The sequence below is a fragment of the Oncorhynchus masou genome, chromosome 24 (genome assembly GCF_036934945.1).
Source record: "Oncorhynchus masou masou isolate Uvic2021 chromosome 24, UVic_Omas_1.1, whole genome shotgun sequence".
In the NCBI taxonomy this organism is placed as follows: domain Eukaryota; kingdom Metazoa; phylum Chordata; class Actinopteri; order Salmoniformes; family Salmonidae; genus Oncorhynchus; species Oncorhynchus masou.
Window position 1 is genome coordinate 105,948,567 of NC_088235.1, and position 23,720 is coordinate 105,972,286.

Here is a 23,720-nt window from a genome sequence, read left to right on the forward strand (position 1 = left end):
CGACACCCTCCACTACAGCCAATATAGTGAGGGCGTGCTCGGCTCTCCCATCCATGTAGTGCACGATCAGCTCCTTTGTCTTGCTGACGTTGAGGGAGAATTGCAGTTTCATCAAAGACAAGCGTATGGGGTATGGGGTGGGGTAGGGTTGTTGTGGTGACCGTATCACCGCCAAACCCGCGGTCATGAGTGATGAAAGCAGTCAAATGCCACATGACCCTTCTAGTCACGGTAATTAGGTTTCTCCAAGCTCTGATGCCGCTGCTGGTCATAAGTAGCCAACCAAACCTGCTAACTGCCTGGTACTCAGCACTCTATTGTCCCTCCAATCACTCTGACATCAATGCAAATGTCTTCAAAAATCTCATCAAAACCCTCCGTGAGAGCCCATGAGCTCATGTTGAGCAACATTTCTATAGGCTATGCAATTGAATGAGAAAACGGAGTGATGGGCTCTAATATAAAGACAAGGATCCAATCAGCCTTCTATAGGCCTACTATATTTATTTCTCATCTTTCCTAACAGGAGTATAGCCTACCTGCCTGGCAAGAAAATGAACCGTGGGAAAAGCGTCCTCCATTCGTTATTTAAGTGTATAGATGACATGTATTTTTTCCACTGCCCCTGTTTCGATACAGGTGCATGATAATGGTTCATTCTAAATCAAAACAAATATCACACATATATTATTTAGTATATGCAAAGACCAGATTAAATCAGGAATAGTCTGGTGGGTGACAATATTAGCATATCACTTGAGAATTATATATTATCACTTGAATGATGCCCAGCATAAGGAACAATGCCTTTTTTGCGACTTTTCGAATCATTGTCGTACACCTCACGTAGCATAGCCCATGTTTTGATAAGGTTTGTATCACAACTAATGTGGCCAAATGACATCTTAAAATTAAGCACATTAATCTGCTTTACAAGGGGTTTAGAGCCTAACTGGCATTTATAAGCAGCGCGTGAGTTTCAGGGAAGTTTGGGGTAGATAATTTTCACCACAAATGCACCTTTATAATAAAAGCATTACATACATAATCACATTTGTGGTCACTTTTGATAAAGGTGTTTTCCCGGATAATGGAACATTCGCGCTTATAGCCTACTACCATGTGCGCATTGCTAAGCTTATAATATATAGAAATAAACTATTAGGCTATCAACATTTTACGCTAAACGTTCCGATCTTTTCCGTCAGCCACATTGCGTAAAAACGTTTTTGAGATGCTAGTGGTTATATTAATTTGGGATCTATTGCAACCCATTACTGTCCCAGACTATGTTTGGAGTATTTATTTCTGGCACAGAATAGGTCGCCTTTTGTACTATGGGGGATAGTAGATTGACAGAGGCTAGTGCTGTTGCTGTTCGTTAGGCCTACTCATCTTGTTGGCTGACAAAAAGTAAATGTGGACAGTTCCAATATCTTTAATATGCCATTCGGAATTGGATAAGGACGCACGCAGTTGAGTCCCCGATGTGTCTGTCTTTATTTGTAGCCTGTCAGAAAGACCCGATCATGTGACAGAGAGCCATGTGAGTGAGAGGAGATTCGGATTGCGCCGCACACTCTGGGAGACGGGCACAACGCCGCACACTCTGGGAGACGGGCACAACGCCGCACACTCTGGGAGACGGGCACAACGCCGCACACTCTGGGAGACGGGCACAACGCCGCACACTCTGGGAGACGGGCACAACGCCGCACACTCTGGGAGACGGGCACAACGCCGCACACTCTGGGAGACGGGCACAACGCCGCACACTCTGGGAGACGGGCACAACGCCGCACACTCTGGGAGACGGGCACAACGCCGCACACTCTGGGAGACGGGCACAACGCCGCACACTCTGGGAGACGGGCACAACGCCGCACACTCTGGGAGACGGGCACAACGCCGCACACTCTGGGAGACGGGCACAACGCAGCACACTCTGGGAGACGGGCACAACGCAGCACACTCTGGGAGACGGGCACAACGCAGCACACTCTGGGAGACGGGCACAACGCAGCACACTCTGGGAGACGGGCACAACGCAGCACACTCTGGGAGACGGGCACAACGCAGCACACTCTGGGAGACGGGCACAACGCAGCACACTCTGGGAGACGGGCACAACGCAGCACACTCTGGGAGACGGGCACAACGCAGCACACTCTGGGAGACGGGCACAACGCAGCACACTCTGGGAGACGGGCACAACGCAGCACACTCTGGGAGACGGGCACAACGCAGCACACTCTGGGAGACGGGCACAACGCAGCACACTCTGGGAGACGGGCACAACGCAGCACACTCTGGGAGACGGGCACAACGCAGCACCCCGGGCCGCAAAAGGCATGGATTTTTTTAGGGGGTACATTACTGTCACAAAGGAGATGCCGCCATGAAATTCGAGGCATTATCAAGTGCTTGTCAAATTGTGAATGAGAGACTGATGGAGTGTGTACAGCCTACGCAAAAAAACTAAGCAGAGCTCATGCCTTAACCTTTTGCGATGAGCAATCCCGGATCAGGGAGCGTAATCATAGCCTCAAACGAATTAGCATAACGCAGCGGACATAAATACCCCTAGAAACTTTTCCTCTTCATGAAAATTGCAAATGAAATGAAATAAATGTATTCAAACACAAGCTTAGCGTTTTAACAACACTGTCATCTCAGATTTTCAAAATATTTACATTTACATTTAAGTCATTTAGCAGAAAATATGCGTTACAGCCAACGCTAGACAAGCATTTGTGTAAGTTTATCATGGCATAATGCTATGCTAGGCTCTGCTGGCAGCAGGCAACATTTTCACGAAAATAAGAAAAGCAACCAAATTAAATAATTTACCTTTGAAGAACTTCAGATGCTTTCACTCAGGAGACTCCCAGTTAGATAGCAAATGTTCCTTTTTTCCAAAAAGAATATTTTTGTAGGCGAAATAGCTCCCGTTTCTTCATCATGCTTGGCTGAGAAATCGACCGGAAAATGCTACAACTATAACGCCAAACTTTTTTCAAAATTTGCTCCATAATATCGACAGAAACACGGAAAACGTTGTTTAGGATTCATCCTCAAGGTGTTTTTAACATATAATATATCCGTCGATTTAATTGGTTTCTCATAAGAAGCGATTGGAAAAATGGCTACCTCAGTATTTTACGCAAGATTTTCTGTGGGAGACACCATGTGACCACTTGCTATATATGGTCCCTTACGGCTATTCTTCAATGGAAATGCGTAAAAAGACGTCACAATGCTGTAGACACCTTGGGGAATACGTGGAAAACGTAAGCTCATTCGTAGCTCATTCACAGCCATATAAGGAGTCATTGGCATGAGGCGGTTTCAAAAAATGCGGCGCTTCCTGGTTGGATTTTTATCTGGGTTTCGCCTGTAACATCAGTTCTGTAGCACTCACACAATATCTTTGCAGTTTTGGAAACGTCAGTGTCTTCTTTCCAAAGCTGTCAATTATATGCATAGTCGAGCATCTTTTCGTGACAAAATATCTTGTTTAAAACGGGAACGTTTTTCATCCAAAAATTAAAATATCGCCCCCTAGTCGTAAGAAGTTAACTTCTTGGTGACAGGTGGGCAGTATTGAGTAGCTTGGATGAATAAGGTGCCCAGAGTAAACTGCCTGCTCCTCTGTCCCAGATGCTAATATATGCATATAATTAGTAGCATTGGATAGAAAACACTCTGATGTTTCTAAAACTGTTTGAATGATGTCTGTGAGTATAACAGAACTCATAAGGCAGGCGAAAACGAGAGAAAAATCCAACCAGGAAGTGGGAAATCTGATTTTGTAGTTTTTCAACTCTTTGCCATTCCAATATACAGTGTAAATGGGGTCATATTGCACTTCCTAAGGCTTTCACTAGATGCCAACAGTCATTAGGACGTTGTTTCAGGCTTCTACTGTGAAGTGGGGGCGAATGAGGGCTGATTGAGCCAGGTATCTGGCAGAGTGCCACAGGCTCTGAGGCGCGGTCATGAGAGAGTTAGCTCTCGACAATGGAATTCTCCAGTTGCAACATTGAACATTTATGATAAAAACATCCTAAAGATTGACAATTTTCTATGGGCTATAATATAACTTTTGAACTTTCCGTCCGACGTTCGACTGGACCTGAACGCACGTTTGGATTTGTTTACCAAACGCGCTAACAAAAGAAGCTATTTGGACATAAATTATGGACATTATCGAACAAATCAAACATTTATTATGTAACTGGGATTCCCGGGAGTGGATTCTGATAAAGATCAAAGGTAAGTGAATATTTATAATGCTATTTCTGACTAACGTTGACTATACAATAACTTAAGATTATTGCATGGTTTGCTTTTTTTTTTAAATCTGACACAGAGGTTGCATTAAGGAGAAGTATATCTCTAATTCCATGTATAACACTTGTATTTTCATCAACATTTATAATGAGTATTTCTGTAAATTAATGTGGCTCTCTGCACAATCACCGCATGTTTTAGAACTACTGAACGTACCGTGCCAATGTAAAATTAGATTATTTTTATATAAATATGCACTTTAGCGAACAAAACATACATGTATTGTGTAACATGAAGTCCTATGAGTGTCATCTGATGAAGATCATCAAAGGTTAGTGATTCATTTTATCTCTATTTGTGCTTTTTGTGACTCCTCTCTTTGGCTGGAAAAATGGCTGTGTTTTTCAGTGAGTTGGTGGTGACCGAACAATCGTTTGTGGTGCTTTCGCTGTAAAGCATTTTTGAAATCAGACACTGTGGCTGGATTAAAGAGAATGTTATCTTTAAAATGGTGTGAAATACTTGTATGCTTGAGGAATTTTAATTTAGATTTTTGTTGTTTTGAATTTGGCACCCTGCACTTTCACTGGCTGATGGCGAGGTGGGATGTTACATCCCACATATCCCAGAGAGGTTTTAAGGAACTTTTTTCAAAATCATCATCAGTCTAATTATGCAGCCTTACAATGTATTAAAAATCCAAACATATAGCCCAACGTTTGTAGAACTAAAGTTACATTAATAACTTAAGCATATAGTAGTAACTATTAATTTGTTAACCGCTAAACACAGAATAGTATGCCCACTCCCTCAAATCATTAAGAGAATATTTATATTTTATTCTGCTTCGTAAAATTGTATTCTTCTAAAATAAAGAAATTCCACAGAATTATAAGTAAATCTTGTCTGCTAAATTAATTAGTGTAGCCCACAGCCATTTGGCATAGCCACATCAGGACCTAACAGAAGAACAACTCAGAGGACGCTGTTCTGTTCTTCTGGAATAAGACCTTTTCTTCACATCATGCTTCTGTAGACCTGTCTAACATAAATAATGGATTTATTGTGAAGGTGTAGGCTATATTACACGGATTCATTAGACTTTAGAAAAATAGCTTGTAGGCTGTGTGTGGAAGCCAGGAGATACTAAATGTGTTTATGTTAGTTAATTAAAGGTCAATTACCGTGAGACCGACAGTTATTTGCTTGACCGCCACCGCCCTAGACTGGGGTGGACTTTTATTTATTTTCTTTCCATCACATTTATCTGGAGAAGAAAAACATCAGAGAAAGGCAAGAGCTGACAGTACCTGTCAGAGAGGGACTTGTTCTAATGCACTGATCCCTGTATGATGAAATTTGATGCCAGCCTCTCCTTGCCAACACTTGCCTGTCTACTGTGACAGATGACAGCCATCTAGCTCATAATTCTGCATAATGAGGTAGTAATAATTATTATTCTTCTTCGCCCCTTGCAGCTGCACCCCCTCTCTCATCTCACTCCCAGGACCCCTTTATGGGGACATTAACCACTGGTTCTGGATCAATCACCCCCAGTCAGTTTGCCTGGGCAGCCTGGCAGCACTGGGACCTGCAGCTGGGGGCCCGCCATGGCTATTCCAGAGCAATAGCTCCTCAGTGGCAGTCAGTCAGTCACTCATCCATGACTCACGGAGGGGGGGGCTACCAGTTAAACAGGCATGGTAGAGCCTGTCATATCTGGCCTTGGTCTGCTAGAGCAGTGTCAGAGAGAGAAGAGAGAAGCTACTGCTGTTGATTAATGGATAACCTAAGAGATCTCTGATGACCAGGAGAGCAGAGCAGGGAGGAACCTCAGGCTACAGCCAGTCAGAGACATCAGGATGCCCTGACCTATACCTGAATAACAGAGACCTGAGGAAAGGAAGGTGGCTCTAAAGTACAGGAGGGACTGTTATCCACTCACTGCAAAAACAAAAGGCAGATATAGGCCATGAAACATAGCATAGGACTTGCAAAATACAATAATAGAATATGTTGGCACGGAGGACCTAACAGTTGATGCCCTTTGGTTAAAATAGCTAGAGCTGTGATCAAATTGAAAAGGATCAATTGTGTTAAACCATAAAGGGAAGAGAAGACAACATCAACGGATGTATTGCAACATTCAAAACAAAACATTAAAAGGTCATTGACTTGAACTTGTTTTTAACAACAGTTGCAAACTCAACGGTATGGAGCAATAACAAGCCGCTATTGGTATTGTGCTGCTGAGTTGGAGCAAAGCACTTTGAGAAAAATATTTCACTGTTTTCTTCTTCACCTGTATCCAACTCAACTCAAAATCTGGAATAATTTACAAGATTTATCTGTAAAAGTTTCCACTCCACGTGAAGTATGGCCATTCTATACAATAAGGGCTAGCTACTAGAGGTCGACCGATTAATCGGAATGGCCGATTAATTATGGTCGATTTCAAGTTTTCATAACAATCGGAAATCTGTATTTTTGGGCGCCGATAGACAATTTTTTATTTTATTTTTTTATATATACACACCTTTATTTAACGAGGCAAGTTAGTTAAGAACACATTCTTATTTTCAATGACAGCCTAGGAACGGTGGGTTAACTGCCTTGTTCAGGGGCAGAACGACAGATTTTCACCTTGTCAGCTCGGGGGATACAATCTTGCAAACTTATAGGTAACTAGTCCAACGCTCAAACGACCTGCCTCTCGTTTAACTCCACGAGGAGACTGACTGTTACGCGAATGCAGTAGAAGCCAAGGTAAGTTGCTAGCTAGCATTAAACTTCATATAAAAAACAATCAATCATAATCACCAGTTACAACTACACATGATTGATGATATTACTCATTTATCTAGCGTGTCCTGCGTTGCATATAATCGATGCAACGCTGGGGGATGATTTAACAAAAGCGCATTTGCAAAAAAAGCACAATCGTTGGACGACTGCACCAAACCATAAACACCAATGCTTTTCTTAAAATCAATACACAGAAGTATATATCTTTAAACCTGCATATTTAGCTAAAAGAAAGGTTAGCAGGCAATATTAACCAGGTGAAATTGTGTCACTTCTCTTGCGTTCATTGCACGCAGAGTCAGGGTATATGCAACAGTTTTGGCAGCCTGGCTCATTGCGAACTAATTTGCCAGAATTTTACCTAATTATGACATAACATTGAAGGTTGTACAATGTAACAAGAATATTTAGACTTAGGGATGCCACCCGTTAGATAAAATACAGAACGGTTGTGTATTTCACTGAAATAATAAACATTTTGTTTCCAGATTCGACCATATTAATCACCAAAGGCTCGTATTTCTGTGTGTCATTATAATTAAGTCTATGATTTGATAGAGCAGTCTGACTGAGCGATGGTAGGCAGCAGCAGGCTCGTAAGCATTCATGCAAACAGCACTTTCGTGCGTTTTGCCAGCAGCGCTGTTTATGATTTCAAGCCTATCAGCCTAATGGCTGGTGTAACCGATGTGAAATGGCTAGCTAGTTAGCGGGGTGTGCGCTAATAGCGTATCAAACGTCACTCGCTCCGAGACTTGAAGTAGTTGTTCCCCTTGCTCTGCATGGGTAACGCTGCTTCGAGGGTGGCTGCTTCGAGGGTGGCTGTTGTCATTGTGTTCCTGGTTCGAGCCCAGGGAGGAGCGGACAGAAGCTATACTGTTACACTGGCAATACTAAAGTGCCTATAAGAACATCCAATAGTCAAAGGTTAATGAAATACAAATGGTATAGAGGGAAATAGTCCTATAATTCCTATAATAGTCCTATGATAACTACAACCTTATCTTACCTGGGAATATTGAAGAATCATGTTAAAAGGAACCACCAGCTTTCATATGTTCTCATGTTCTTATGTTTATTGATGTATTATATTAAGTTAAAATCAGTGTTCATTCAGTATTGTTGTAATTGTCATTATTACAAATAAATACATTTACAAATTGGCCGATTAAATCGGTATCGGCGTTGAAAAACCATAATCGGTCGACCTCTACTAGCTACAAGGTCTTCTTAGTCATCTCGATCCTATTTGTACAATAACTCAACTGTCAGCAGCATGAAATGTGGAAATGTGAACACACATGAACCCTTCAGTCAGTGAATAAGGGGCATGCATGGCCCATTACAGCATAGATTACTACAATCAGATAGAGACTGATTTGTTCTGTATGAAAACATCCACAGTGCTCGGCTAAACTCCCTGTAGCTTCATATTATCTAACCAATCACAAAGCCTCTTTGCTGAGCAAGTCGTCAAATGAATTCTGAGGTAATGTTGATCAAACAATGTTTTTAAAGCTACATAACTATGAAAATCCAATTTGGATAAAAAAACGGTTTATATAAACTTTGTTTGCTGCCAGTGTACATCCCAGCCATCTGTCCTGGCTGTGTGTTGGGGCCAACGGAATCCTGTCTTAGCTCTTGAAGGTAGTCTAATACCATTTCACAGAGAAAATGGACATGGATCTACAATTAACAAAAATATAAACGCAACATGTAACATGTTGATTCCATGATCTGAAATAAAAGATCCCTGAAACGTTCCATATGCACAAAAGGCTTATTTCTCTTAAATGTTGTGCACAAATTTGTTTCCATCCCTGTTAGTGAGAAAATCTCCAATGCCAAGATAATCCATCCACCTGACTGACAGGTGTGGCATATAAAAAGCTGATTGAACAGCATGATCATTACACAGGTGCACCTTGTGCGGGGGACAATAAAAGACCACTAAAATGTGCAGTTTTGTCACACAACACAATGCCACAGACATCTCAAGTTGAGGGAGCATGCAATTGGCATGCTGACTGCGGGAATGTCCAACAGAGCTGTTGCCAGAGAATTTAATGTTCATTTCTCTACCATAAGTCTTTTTAGATCATTTGGCAATACGTCCAACCGGCATCACAACAATACCAGCCCAGGACCTCCACATCCGGCTTCTTCACCTGTGGGATTGTCTGAGGCCAGCCACTCGGAAAGCTGATGAAACATTTTGTCTGCAATAAATCCCATTTGTGGGGAAAAACTAACCAACTTTAACAGACAAGCTGTCTTCATCAGGGTATAATGACAAACACTGCGGGTCACTAGTTTATATAGTCAAAGGGCTCCCGAGTGGCACAGCGATCTAAGGCACTGTATCTCAGTGCTAGAGGCATCACTACAGGCGCTGGTTGGATTCCAGGCTGTATCACAACCGTCCGTGATTGGGTGTCCCATAGGGCAGCGCACAATTGGCCCAGCATCGTCCAGGTTAGGCCGTCATTGTAAATAAGAATTTGTCCTTAACTGACTTGCCTTGTTAAATAAATACAAATTTAAGGACACAGTATATAAAGCCCGGTCCACCACCTATGCCTTGAAACACCATTCAGACATACTCAATACAGGATTGTGTTTGTTTACAGCCACATACACAATTATCAAACCTTTATTTCAACAAGGAACACAAACTGAGACCAATGCAATGAAGAGACAACTAAAGTTATTTTGCTTCCGCAGCTCTGACCTGCTTATCATGAGACTATGTCTTCTAAGGCTAGGCTATATGTTCTCAGGGCATTGAGCCATTTAGAACACTGGAGAGTCTGTGTGAAAAAGCCCCTTGGCATATCTCCCCTCCTTTCACCATATAAAAAAACAAATGTACAACATTCATAATCCCTGCAGATTTCAGTCATTTCTCAATATGGGCTAATTCGCTTTGCAAAAAAAAAAACAGCCTCTGTTTCTGTTCTAACTGACACACTGAAGCAAGAGTCATTTACGGTTGTTAATTACCCATAGACATTACCCTAGTTCAGGTGTCCAAAACTTTCTGTTCTACTACTGTTCCAACACACACTGCTTGAGACCCAGCCCCAGATCAACCAGAGGCCCAGATCAAACAGAGGCCCAGATCAAACAGAGGCCCAGATCAACCAGAGAAAATGAGGCCCATTCATGGCTCATTGTGTCAATTTGAAAACACAAGATCAAACACCACAGTAGGAGTAAGCAATGCTGTCTTGTAACACTGGTGCAATAGATAATCTGGATCCCAGTGAAGCGCTACTGTGATAGTTGTTTTACTGGGCCATGCTGTGTTTTTTACTGCTTAAATATACCATGTCAATAAGGCCAGTAAACCTGGGCTGGACCAAAGGAGTACAACAGCAGAACACTGAACAATATGGAGACAATAAACCTCAGCCCTTCATTAAACAGTAACTAGGAAGAGGGACAAGGGTGGTAATACAGTCACACAAATCCCAAGGTAAGGTTGGATTTAGTTAATCCTTTGTTTGAAGAGGATGTGTGTCTGCCAACTGTGTCAGGGCCAGAGACCTCAGACCACCTTAGAAGTGTCACCTGACAGTGACATCATTATAACCCACAGTTCTGGACATCAACGTTTCAAAGACTGACTGCAGAGGGAACGGTTCCTGTGTGCACTGAATGTGTATACTACTGCGTGAACAGCACACCCATTTGCTTCCACCCAGAACTACATAAAACTGCCAGCAATGAGCACATAAACATTTCTGTCTAGCATTCCATAATATCATAAAGCAACTCCCCCAGTTGAGATCAAACTGCCTCCCTCCCAACACACTAATCTGGTTAGAAAATACTCCAGATTTTTCTCATAGGTGCTTATAAATGAGGACACAGTGTAAAGCTTGTGAAAAGAAATGTGGAGCATCAGAGCAGATGACCTTTTATGACATCAATATCACCAGAGAGTGGGTGGAGCAATATATTACACCACCTACCACTCAATCAATGCTAACTTTCTAGTTACGAGAACATACTTCAACAGCAATAAACTTCTGCAGGTCTTTATGTTCCAGAGGGCCAATTTTATATGAGGGTTTATTGATTATGAAATATGAGTGAGACATCAAATTGTTCATCAGTTGTTGTTGAGCAGCACTGAAATCAACATTGTTGGGAATGCTCCTGACCTTGTGCATTATTATTTTCTGAGCGCCAACGATGTTCTAGCCGTAATATTTGAAATTCAAATCCTATCCCATTTACCCTAAAGGCCAAACACTGTGGTGCTCCCTACCAGATAATTCTCCCAAAAACAACCGGCATGTTAGCTCCCCTCCTCCTCTAGTCATAACATCTTGCAGAGAGCGCACATACTGTACTGACATGAATAATGAGAGTGCTTGGGAAAGCATCTTAGGAGTACTGATCTAATTACCCAGTCTATTCATTATGATCTGAAAATGCAAAACAGATGAGACGCTTTATGAATACTGGCCCTGATCTGGTTAGTGGTTATGGTATGGTGCTGCTCCCTGGGGCAGTGAACTAGTAGAGCAGACGAAATGACACCACCTGCTCCCTCAGTGGGACTAAAACATGCCTCAACAACATAATCCCAAATCAAGTGCTCATTGACCTCTGCCCTTCTTATCCACCCTTTGCTGTGTGTGTGCACTCTCTTTCACTCCTTTCTGAAATGTCTCAGATTAAGTCAGTGTTTAGATAGGTTGAAAGTAGGATGAGTGAGGTCATGCAGTACAGCAGGTGACCTGACTTGACGCAGGTTGGACAGATGAGGAAGTATACAGTATTACATATAATTCATAAGAGATTCGTGCAAAGACCAATCAGCAACCATTGAATAGGAATTGCGAAAACAAATCAGAAAATAGTATGTCAATCAATCAGTTTGACGTGTATTCAGTACAATCAATAACCACTGACTAAGTAATACCCAGTAAAAATCACAGTTCTTGATTTCTGCATCTATAAAAGGTAGAGACCTAGCTGGGTTACTACATTCGTGGGACACAAACCTGTCTTTTAGCTAGGCTTACTTTGTAATGTAGCTAGCTGGTCTAGGCTACTGAAGAACACTCATGTCATGACAACTCACCACATCTTTCGCCGCTGTGCCGCTTCCCTGCTGGTCCGGAATTTGTTTTTTGATTTTATTTTCGGTTCTCTTCATTTTCTCACGTGGAAAAAAAATGACAAAAATAAATGTGTTTCACAGATATCTGACTCTGCTTAGCTAATTTATGCTAGGCTAGCCAGCTAACTGTATTGACGTCTTCCTCGCATTTCCTTTGGAAACTTGAAGTTCATATCTCCTGCTGTTGCTGTGATGTGTTCAGCAAGTCCAACTGGTGTCAAATCCGACCGTAGAAATAAATCCCCGTTCAAATGAACTTGTTGGCACAAACAGACTAAATGATCCTCGGCAACTGAAGTAATGTCACAACTATGTTGACAGGTTGTCAGTCGCTTGGTTGCTCTGGTTACAAGCTAGCTAGCTCTCCAGTTAACGTGGTTGTCTTTTTCCTGGCTACCGCATTTTACGCGCCACCTTTATGTAGCTTACAGGCTAGCTAGCTAGCTGAGAAAACCTAACTAGCAAGGGTATCGAGCAAACAAAAATGAAAGGCGAGCTCGTACAATTACCAGTACACCAAAAACGATATTAAATGTTTCCAAACTCCACGCACCCCAGTGACTTCGCTATCAGACAGACCTGGATGGATGGTTAGCTAGACTCGAGCTAAGCCAGCTTCGTAGCTAGCTAACGTTACCTGCAAAAGACACCTTGTCATTGTAACACTTGGCATTTCTTCTTGACAAGGTGACGTAGCAGAAATGTTCGAAGTTTCTTCTATCCAACTTTTAATGGAAAGTAAATTGTATTATTATTCACGAATGTCTCTCGATCGGTTGTCCTCGCCCTCTCTTTCAAATTGTCAGTCTACTTCCATCGTCACCGGTGTGAGCTGCTGATTTGGTGATCTGTGACTGTGTGCAGACTGAGCAGTCACGATTCGCTTCCTGAATCTCCTCTCACGTTTCAACTGCAGTGCCTCCTGCTCCTATACCACTGATCTGGGTTCAGCATGTCTTCAAGTTGCCAAAATTCAATACATTCGAAAGTAATTAAAATCTGACCTGTAATCAGCTTCCATATGTAAACTAGACAAGGTGCACGCACTAGATATAAACATGCGGCGCATGGCATGAGACCCGTGTAGATGAGCGAAGGAGCTGGTGTCTGCTGCCATCTCGTGGTTGAAATGGGTAAATGTTCTAACTTGAGCACTTCAAATGACTGTGTGTAAAAAAAATGTAGAGCTATGTTTTCAACATTTATAGAAATCTTCCAAGAACAAACATAATTAATATTTTAGTCCCGTTTTATTGAAAAGCTTCTCCCTAAAACAACAAGGGCTTGTAAAGTAAGCATTTCACGGAATTCAACAAATAAAACTGGATTTGATATATAACACATGCATAAAAAATAAAGGAAGCCCCTGACCTTGACACCAGACCCCCTCTTCCTGACACAAAAAAAGCTGTTTTAATGTACGCCCCTGCCATTATGTACATACAGTAAGATGTACTATCTTATACAGATACAGCTTTGCATATCTCAGTGTAAGAAACCAAGTTTTCACATATCCTGCTGATGATTGTCACAGATTTTGTTAATAGAAAATAACATCTATGGTTACCACAACAGAAAATTTTAAAAAATCGAATCAAAATAATATTGACATTTTTTTTTTGTCTTAGAAGGGTTTAAATTTAAGCCCAAATTAAAACAACTTTACACATTTGGATTTAAAAAACTGTGTGGTCCAGCCTTTGAGGCAATTCTGTTAAAATCAAAAATGTAACATTTACAACTTATTTTAGACAAAGCACCAAATGCTCCTGTCACTTTGTTAAATAGGTCATTGGAATACATCAGCAGGTCATAGTTGAATGTATTGCAGCTGGCTGCAGTATGCCGCCTTCTTTGAGGACTCAGGTCGAGAGACTAGATGTAAAGCTGGGAACAATCTTTACATCTCTAGTATGGTTACAGGTTCTAGCAGTTCAGCAGGAAGACAGTTCTGGGGTCAACCCATCCATAGGATCTTTAAAATCTGAATAGTGTTTACATCTTGTGACATCAGTAACAGACCATTTCAATAGCAGAAGAAGTATCGTACGAAACAAACAAGGTATCTAACATCTATAAATATGGCTTTTTTTCCCTCAAACAACATGCAACTACTTTACACATACACACACTTACAAACTTGCCTTGTTAGAAGCGAAAAGGAAGCACTTTGTCTTGTTTGGCTTTTTAAAAGCTTCTATTCCTGGCTTGTTCAAGGTTGATTGTCATAGGATCCTTGAAGAGGTTTCATATAGAGCTCAAAACATAATATATGTCTCAGGTAAAATAGGGGAAACACTTCAGTTGAGGTACCTTCGTAACACCTACATAAGCTATACATAACACCTGACATAAGACAGTCGTCAACATTCATTAACCACTGTTCTGCTTGGCATACGACAGCATCACAGAGAGCACCTGGCTGAACCCCTACTGACTATCAGACAGTCTCCCCTCAACTAAAGTGTTCTCCCTATTTAACCAGAAACCTGAGATTATGTCCCATGTTTCAACAGGAAGTATCCTGTCTCCCAGTATTAGGAGGAACTTGGAGCTGGTGCATCACAAAGAAGCTGCCTGTAGGGAACGCGGTACGTCAGACCCTGGGTATTAGGCCACAGGACCGTAGGGGTCCTGGATGATGTAGCCTGGATGTGGGGTTTCACGATACCCCAACCAGCAGACTGGGTGAGCTCACAGAAGCCTCTTGGGTTTTCACCTGGGAGGAAGGAAGAGGCAAAAGAGGATGGACGGGTCAGCATTCTTACAGGAAACATACAGAACCAGTCAACAGTTTGGACACCAACTCATTCAAGGGTTTATCTTTATTTGGACTATTTTCTACATTGTAAAAAAGTTCTAAACAAATCTCAATATATTTTATAAGAGTGTGCAAAGCTGTCATCAAGGCAAAGGGCGTCTAATTTGAAGAATCTTAAATATAAAAATACATCTTGATTTGTTTAACACTTTACTGGTTACTACATGATTCCATGTGTTATTTCATAGTTTTGATGTCTTCACGACTATTCTGAAATGTAGAAAATAGTAAAAATAAAGAAAAACCCTTGAATGAGTAAGTGTGTCCAAACATTTGATTGGTGCTGTATATATAGTATATATTTCATGTTACTATGTAATGTCATGACTTATGTCATGTGGATTCATTGCGTTCTGACATAAGACAATGAAAATACTCCATCAATGATTACCTCAAATTGTCTTCACATGCTTATTTATTTCCACTCTAACCTAAACAGAGTCAATTTAACACACACACAAGTAGGGTCACTAAAATCTGCTGATGGCAGGCCTACAACAAGTATGATCCCAATAAGTAGGTGATAGAAAATGTTATATGTACAATGGTATTACAAAATAAAAATGTTGAACCAAGTGATTGTGTCAAAGAGGGGATCATGCACTGCTGTTTAATGCTAGTAGGCCTCCTACTCTATGAAGGAAGCTGGTTTAAGGCCCAGTGCCGTCAAAATTCAGTTTTCCTGTGTTTTCTAAATTGTACAACAGCTGATGAAGTGAACACTGTAAAAGTGTGCAAAAATGTAATGCGTGTTATTTCACACAGGACCTTCGAATCTGCAGTTTTTAAATGAGTGGAGTTTTGGCTCGCCTGGTGACATCACCAGGCTGTATAAGTTTATATACAAATAACAAAGACAGTTCCAAACCTCGCTGCCAATAACAGGTCATTTTCAGGTTACATATCCCTCCCAATAGACCCCTCCAATTTAGGCCTCTTATTCAGACCACTCCCAGACAGGTTAGCAAAATTAATGATTGAGAAAGATTTTTTGTTGTTGACCATTTAAATGGAAAACAATTATAGTAAGGTACATCATTGTTACTCAGAAACAATTTGATGTTGAGATAAAAACAGCTGCATTTGGGCCTTTAAAGATAGGCAGGGTGGATTACTGGATGCTGATACAGGCACACTGACAGGCACAGCATGCCAGGGAGTCATACCTTTACCAACCCAGGGATGGGAGGAAGAGGAAGAGGAGGAGGGGAAAGAAGTGAGGCCAAGGGAGGACATTCTCTGCTCGTTCTCCTGGAATAACTCAAGGAAGAGCAAGAGATGGAGCGAAATAGAGGTAGATAGAGAGACAAATATAGAGAGTGCATGTGAGAGAGGAGGACGGGTGAGAGAGGAAGGGGTAAAGGAGACGGAATACCTAACAGGGGTTTTTCTTAAGTAGATTAAGAGCATTAAGAGGGTGAGCATTCTAGAGGGTGGAGAGTTCTAGAGGGTGGAGAGTTCTAGAGGGTGGAGAGTTCTAGAGGGTGGAGAGTTCTAGAGGGTGGAGAGTTCTAGAGGGTGGAGAGTTCTAGAGGGTGGTGGGTTCTAGAGGGTGATGGGTTCTAGAGGGTGATGGGTTCTAGAGGGTGGTGAGTTCTATAGTGTGTGAGAAGAAATCAATAAGTCAGATCCTGCAAAAAGAGTGAGCTCACCTCTAAATTTGTCCGTGCCTTCTTCAAGACATCCTTTGTTCTTGACACTGTAAACAATCAGAAACAAAACTGTTGTGATTAATCTGTGACTATCACCCATCACTTCAACACACACAACACACAAACACAAAAGTAATTAATTCCCAAGGCCCTCACACAATCGGTGCTGAGGGACGGACACACACACACACACACACACACACACACACACACACACACACACACACACACACACACACACACACACACACACACACACAGAGAGATAGAGAGACATAGACAGAGAGAAACAGAGAAACAGAGAAACAGACAGAGATAAACAGACAGAGAGAAACATATAGAGACATAGACAGAGAGAAACAGACAGAGAAACATATAGAGACATAGACAAAGAGAAACATACAGAGAGAAACATAGACAGAGAGAAACATAGACAGAGATAGACAGAGAGAAACAGACAGAAACATAGACAGAGAAACAGACCGAGAGAAACAGACAGAGAGAAACATACAGAGAGGAACATATAGAGACATAGACAGAGAGAAACAGAGAAACAGACAGAGGGAAACAGACAGAGGGAAACAGACAGAGGGAAACAGACCGAATCAGACAGAGAAACAGAGAGAGAAACATAGACAGAGAGAAACAGACAGAGAGAAACAGACAGAGAGAAACAGACAGAGAGAGAGAAACAGAGAAACAGAGAGAGACAGACAGAAAGAAACAAATAAACACAGACAGAGAGAAAAAGAGACAGAGAAACAGACAGATAAATTAATAAACACAGACAGAGAGAAACAGACAGACAGAGGGAAACAGACAGAGGGAAACAGACATAGGGAAACAGAGAGACAAAAACAGACAGAAACAGAGAGAAATAGACAGAGAAACAGAGAGAAAACAGACAGACAGTGTGAAACAGACAGACAAAAACAGACAGAGGGAAACAGACAGAGGGAAACAGACAGGGGGAAACAGACAGGGGGAAACAGACAGGGGGAAACAGAGAGACAAAAACAGACAGAAACAGACAGAGAAATAGAGAGAGAAACATAGACGGAGAGAAACAGAGAGAAACAGACAGAGGGAAACAGAGAAACAGAGAGAAACAGAGAAACAGAGAGAAACAGAGAGAGAAACAGAGAGAAACAGAGAGAGAAACAGAGAGAGAAACAGACAGAGAAACAGACAGAGAAACAGAGAGAAACAGACAGAGAAACAGACAGAGAAACAGACATACAGAGAGAAACAGAGAGACAGACAGAGAGAAACAAATAAACACAGACAGAGAGAAAAATAGACACAGAGAAACAGACTAGAGAAACAGACAGAGAGAAACAAATAAACACAGACAGAGAGAAAAATAGACAGAGAAACAGACAGAGAAACAGACAGACAGAGAGAAACAGAGAGAGAAACAGAGAGAGACAAATAAACACAGACAGAGAGAAAAATAGACACAGAGAAACAGACAGAGAAACAGACAGAGACAGACACAGACAGAGAGAAACAGACAGAGAGAAACATATAGAGACATAGACAGAGAGAGACAGACAGAGGGAAACAGAGAAACAGACAGAGAGAAACAAAGAGACAGAGAAACAAAGAGAGAAACAAAGAGAGAAACAGACAGAAAAACAGACAGAGAGAAACAGACAGAGAGAAACAGAGAGAGACATAGACAGAGAGAAACATAGAAACAGACAGGGGGAAACAGACAGAGGGAAACATACAGACATAAACAGACAGACAAAAACAGACAGGGAAACAGACAGACAAAAACAGACAGGGAAACAGACAGAGAAACAGACAGAGAAACAGACAGACAAAAACAGACAGAGAAACATAGAGAGAAACATAGACGGAGAGAAACAGACAGAGAGAAACAAACAAAGAGAAACAGACAGAGAGAAACAGACAGAGAGAAACAGACAGACAGAGAGAAACAGACAGACAGAGAGAAACAAATAAACACAGACAGAGAGAAACAGACAGAGAGAAACAAATAAACACAGACAGAGAGAAACAAATAAACACAGACAGAGAGAAACAGACAGAGAGAAACAAATAAACACAGACAGAGAGAAACAAATAAACACAGACAGAGAGAAACAAACAGAGAGAGAAACAGAAAGAAACAGAGAAACAGACAGAGAGAAACAGACAGAGAGAAACAAACAGAGAGAAACAGACAGAGAGAAACAAATAAACACAGACAGAGAAACAGACAGAGAGAGACAAATAAACAGACAGAAAGAAACAGACAGAGACAGAGGGAAACAGACAGAAGGAAACAGAGAGAAACAGACAGAGAAACATGGACAGAGAGAAACTGACAGAGAAACAGAGAGACAGAGAGAGAAACAAATAAACAGACAGAAAAATAGACACAGAGAACAGACAGAGAAACAGAGAGAAACAAACAAACAGACAGAGAGAAACATAGACACAGAGAAACAGACAGAGAGAAACAAATAAACACAGACAGAGAGAAACAGACAGAGATTAACAAATAAACACAGACAGAGAGAGACATACGTAGACAGAGAGAAACATAGAGAGACAGACAGAGAGAGAGAGAAACATAGACAGAGAGAGAGAGAGACACAGACAGACAGACAGACAGAGACAGAAACAGAGAAACATAGACAGAGAGAAACAGACAGAGACAGACAGAGAAAGAGAGAAACAGACAGAGAGAGAGAGAAACAAAGAGACAGAGAGAAACAGAGAGAAACAGAGAAACAGAGAGACAAGACAGAGAGAAACAGAGGGAAACAGAGAAACAGAGAGAAATATGATATAAGGAGAAGATAGGACGGGGGAGAGAAAGAAGAACACAAAAGAGGTAAAAGAGGAGAGATATAGGAACAAGAGGAGGAGAGAGGTAGGAGTCACTCACATTGACTGACGATGAAGTGTTCCATACTGTCTTTGGTGCGGTTGGAGCTTTTCAGTCTCTCCATGGCGTCCTTTAGAGCCTCCTCCTGCTCTGAGATCCGCTGACGCATGGTGTGGACCTCCTTTAGAGACAGCTCCTGGACACACACACACACACACACACACACACACACACACACACACACACACACACACACACACACACACACACACACACAAATAAAACACACTGTCACTTCAGAAATCTACACACCTGTAAAGAGCAGTGAGGTTACAGGGAGTCCACCTAGTGACAAACCCATGAACAGAAATCCCCACTAAGCATACAGACACACTCTCAAACATGATCGGTGACACACATGACACGCTAACAGCATAATGAAATACCCTTCATTTAACTCTTACAAACAAAGAGAATAAGATTCTGACCATCTTGGTGCTCTGAGTGGACCCCTCACTATTGGGCAGTGCTGCCCTCCAGAACATTCTGAGCAGGGAGCTGGCATCCTCGAGGATCTTCCTCAGGGTCAGCAGACTCCTCACACAGCCAGGGTCCACAGGCTGGCACACACAGAGAGAGAGAGAGATGCACAGATCAACTAGCTACAGGTTACTGTAGACAACACTACTAAGATGAAACCAGCTCAACTAGCTATACTGTAGACAACACTACTAAGATGAAACAGGAGTTTAATCAATTTAAACCAAGGACCTAAAAGTTCCTTTCGAGCGGCATTAACTCCTCTGTAAGGTGTCTGTGAATCCTCTAACCTAATGGTTTTTAACCCTTTCCTCAGTTTCACAATGTTGTTGTATCCCTGAACTCACTCACCTGATTCACCAAGTCAAGGGCTTGATGATTAGTTGACAAGTTGAATCAGGTGTGCTGGCTGTAGAAGAGTTAATGTACAATACCGTTCAAAGGTTTGGGGTCACTTTGAAATGTCCTTGTTTTTGAAATAAAAGCAAAATGTTTTGGCCCTTAACCTGTTACATCTATGGGGGCGCTATTTCATTTTTGGATAAAAAGACGTGCCCGTTTTAAGCGCAATATTTTGTCACAAAAAGATGCTTGACTATGCATATAATTGATAGCTTTGGAAAGAAAACACTCTGACGTTTCCAGAACTGCAAAGATATTGTCTGTGAGTGCCCCAGAACTGATGCTTCAGGCAAAACCAAGATGAAACTTCAACCCGGAAATTAGTAAAATTTTTGAGGCTCTGTTTTTCATTGTCTCCTTATATGGCTGTAAATGCGCAAGGAATGAGCCTGCCCGATCTATCGTTTCCCCAAGGTGTCTGCAGCATTGTGACGTATTTGTAGGCATATCATTGGAAGATTGACCATAAGAGACTACATTTGCCAGGTGTCCGCCCGGTGTCCTCCGTCGAAATTGGTGCGTCATCTTCAACTGCACGTCTTTTTCCAAGCGATTCACCGGAGAAAGGAGACTACCACGAACATATATCAATGAAGAGATATGTGAAAAACACATTGAGGATTGATTCTAAACAGCGTTTGCCGTGTTTCAGTCGATATTATGGAGTTAATTTGGAAAACAGTTCGCCGTTTTGATGACTGAATTTTCGTTTTTTTTTGGTACCCAAACGTGATGTACAACACGGAGCGATTTCTCCTACACAAAGAATCTTTCAGGAAAAACTGAACATTTGCTATGTAACTGAGAGTCTCCCCATTGAAAACATCCGAAGTTCTTCAAAGGTAAATGATTTTATTTGAATCCTTTTCTGGTTTTTGTGCAAATGTTGCCCGCTAAATGCTACGCTAAATGCTACGCTAGCTATCACAAATGCTTGTTTTGCTATGGTTCAAAAGCCTATTTTGAAAATCTGAGATGACAGTGTTGTTAAGAAAAGGCTAAGCTTGAGAGCTAGCACATTCATTTCATTTCATTTGCGATTTTCATAAATAGTTAACGTTACGTTATGCTAATGAGCTTGAGGCTATAACTGGATACAGGTTTTTTTCATAGCCAAACGTGAACAAAACGGAGCGATTTGTCCTACACAAATAATATTTTTTTGAAAAACTGAACATTTGCTATCTAACTGAGAGTCTCCTCATTGAAAACATCTGAAGGTAAATGATTTTATTTGAATGATTTTCTTGTTTTTGTGAAAATGTTGCTGGCTGAATTCTAGGCTTATAGCTATGCTAGCTATCAACACTCTTACACAAATGCTTGTTTAGCTATGGTTGAAAAGCATATTTTGAAAATCTGAGATGACAGTGTTGTTAACAAAAGTCTAAGCTTGAGAGCAAATATATTTATTTCATTTCATTTGCGATTTTCATGAATAGTTAACGTTGCGTTATGCTAATGAGCTTGAGGCTATAAATAGAATCCCGGATCCGGCATTGCTCGACGCAAGAAGTTAAAATATCAAATTGATCAGAAATACAGTGTAGACATTGTTAATGTTGTAAATGACTATTGTAGCTGGAAACAACAGATTTTTTTAATGGAATATCTTCATAGGTGTACAGAGGCCCATTATCAGCAACCATCACTCCTGTGTTCCAATGGCACGTTGTGTTAGCTAATCCAAGTTTATGATTTTAAAAGGCTAATTGATCATTAGAAAACCCTTTTGCAATTATGTTAGCACAGCTGAAAACTGTTGCGCTATTCTTGTTCTGAGAAATGAAGGCTATTCCATGCGAGAAATTGCCAAGAAACTGTAAATCTCGCACAAAGCTGTGTACTACTCCCTTCACAGAACAGCGCAAATTGACTCTAACCAGAATAGAAAGAGGAGTGGGAGGCCCCGGTGCACAACTGAGCAAGAGGACAAGTACATTAGAGTGTTTAGTTTGAGAAACAGACACCTCACAAGTCCTCAACTGGCAGCTTCATTAAACAGTACCCACAAAACACCAGTCTCAACGTCAACAGTGAAGAGGCGACTCCGGGATGCTGGCCTTCTAGGCAGAGTTGCAAAGAAAAAGATTAAGATGGGCAAAAGAACACAGACACTGGACAGAGGAACTCTGCTTAGAAGGCCAGCATCCTGGAGTCACCTCTTCACTGTTGACATTGACTATTGTAGATGTTTCCAGCTACAATAGTCATTTACAACATTAACAATGTTTACACTGTATTTCTGATCAATTTGATGTCATTTTAATGGACTAAAAATGTGTTTTTCTTTCAAAAACAAGGACATTTCTAAGTGACCCCAAACTTTTGAACGGTAGTGTACATGGAACAGCTGGGGGTCCCCAAGGACAGATTTCAAAACCCCTGACCCCTGACCTCTCACCTTGTCCGGGCTGAGCTCCAGCAGGGTGTGGTTGGCGGTGGCCCGGAGGGCAGCCTCCATCTTGCCAATGAGGACCCGCCCCTCCAGGATCTGCTGCTGCAGGGCGCTGAAGTCGTCCACGTGGCCCACAACATGGTGGCCATTACGGTTCGCCAAGGAGCCGTCTGGAGCCTGGCCCTCAAGAGAAAAGTCAACCTCCCGGGGTTCCAGTGTGAGGGAGAGAGGGGAAGCAGGGCTGAAGAGTCCAGTGTCTCGGACAGGGGTAGAGAGAGCAGGGTCTGTGTGCGGGAAAGGAAGATTGGGGAATGAGTGTTAGTTACGGGTAAATCTCAAATGGCATTGCTTCCTATTGACCATTAAGTGCACAACGTTTGTCCTTGGCTCTGGGCAAAAGTAGTGCACTATATAGGAAATAGGGTGCAATTTCAGACACATCCTTACAAAGTTCTGTGTAAATGTGGTAGAATCAGTGATAACATGTTAACCCTATCCCAGAATGCTTTCCTTGGTGGCGCTCTCTCACCATGGAAGAGCTGTATCCTGGCTCCGGGAAGGCGTGTCCCAGAAGTCAACTGCTGCCCTAGCTGAACATGCAGGTCCCTGGGGTCAAAGGGTGCAGACTCCTCTGAGTGTGACCCCTCACTTGTGTTCATGTTCTTGGGGACGCCACACACTCTGTGGCATATCTGGAGGTCATACTGTAGAGAGTGGGCCAGGCCACGGCTCTCACACAACTGCTGCTGCAGGACATTCACATCGTGCTGCAACCTAGACACACACAACACAGTTACACACATGTAAGAAAACAATAATCACACAAC

General features: G+C 41.8%; 2 protein-coding genes across 3 annotated transcripts in view; both read right to left on the reverse strand.

The window, feature by feature from the left end:
* LOC135513190 (microtubule-associated serine/threonine-protein kinase 2-like) overlaps window positions 1–13,129 on the reverse strand; it is a 316,935-nt gene extending 303,806 nt beyond the window's left edge. Inside the window, exon 1 of the mRNA XM_064935986.1 lies at window positions 12,200–13,129. Within this exon, the coding sequence (XP_064792058.1) occupies window positions 12,200–12,274 (75 nt within the window). The 5' untranslated portion in view covers window positions 12,275–13,129. The remainder of the gene's footprint in view (window positions 1–12,199) is intronic.
* A 340-nt stretch (window positions 13,130–13,469) lies between these two features.
* Window positions 13,470–23,720, reverse strand: part of pde4dip (phosphodiesterase 4D interacting protein) — a 163,901-nt gene continuing 153,650 nt past the window's right edge. Inside the window, exons 34-40 of one of the 2 annotated variants that reach the window (XM_064935988.1) lie at window positions 23,423–23,667; window positions 22,900–23,177; window positions 20,042–20,173; window positions 19,614–19,749; window positions 16,712–16,758; window positions 16,226–16,310; window positions 13,470–14,957 (exon numbers count right to left, since the gene is read on the reverse strand). In XM_064935988.1, the coding sequence (XP_064792060.1) occupies window positions 14,776–14,957; window positions 16,226–16,310; window positions 16,712–16,758; window positions 19,614–19,749; window positions 20,042–20,173; window positions 22,900–23,177; window positions 23,423–23,667 (1,105 nt within the window). In that variant the 3' untranslated portion in view covers window positions 13,470–14,775. The remainder of the gene's footprint in view (window positions 14,958–16,225; window positions 16,311–16,711; window positions 16,759–19,613; window positions 19,750–20,041; window positions 20,174–22,899; window positions 23,178–23,422; window positions 23,668–23,720) is intronic. The other variant, XM_064935987.1, reaches the window with a different exon arrangement.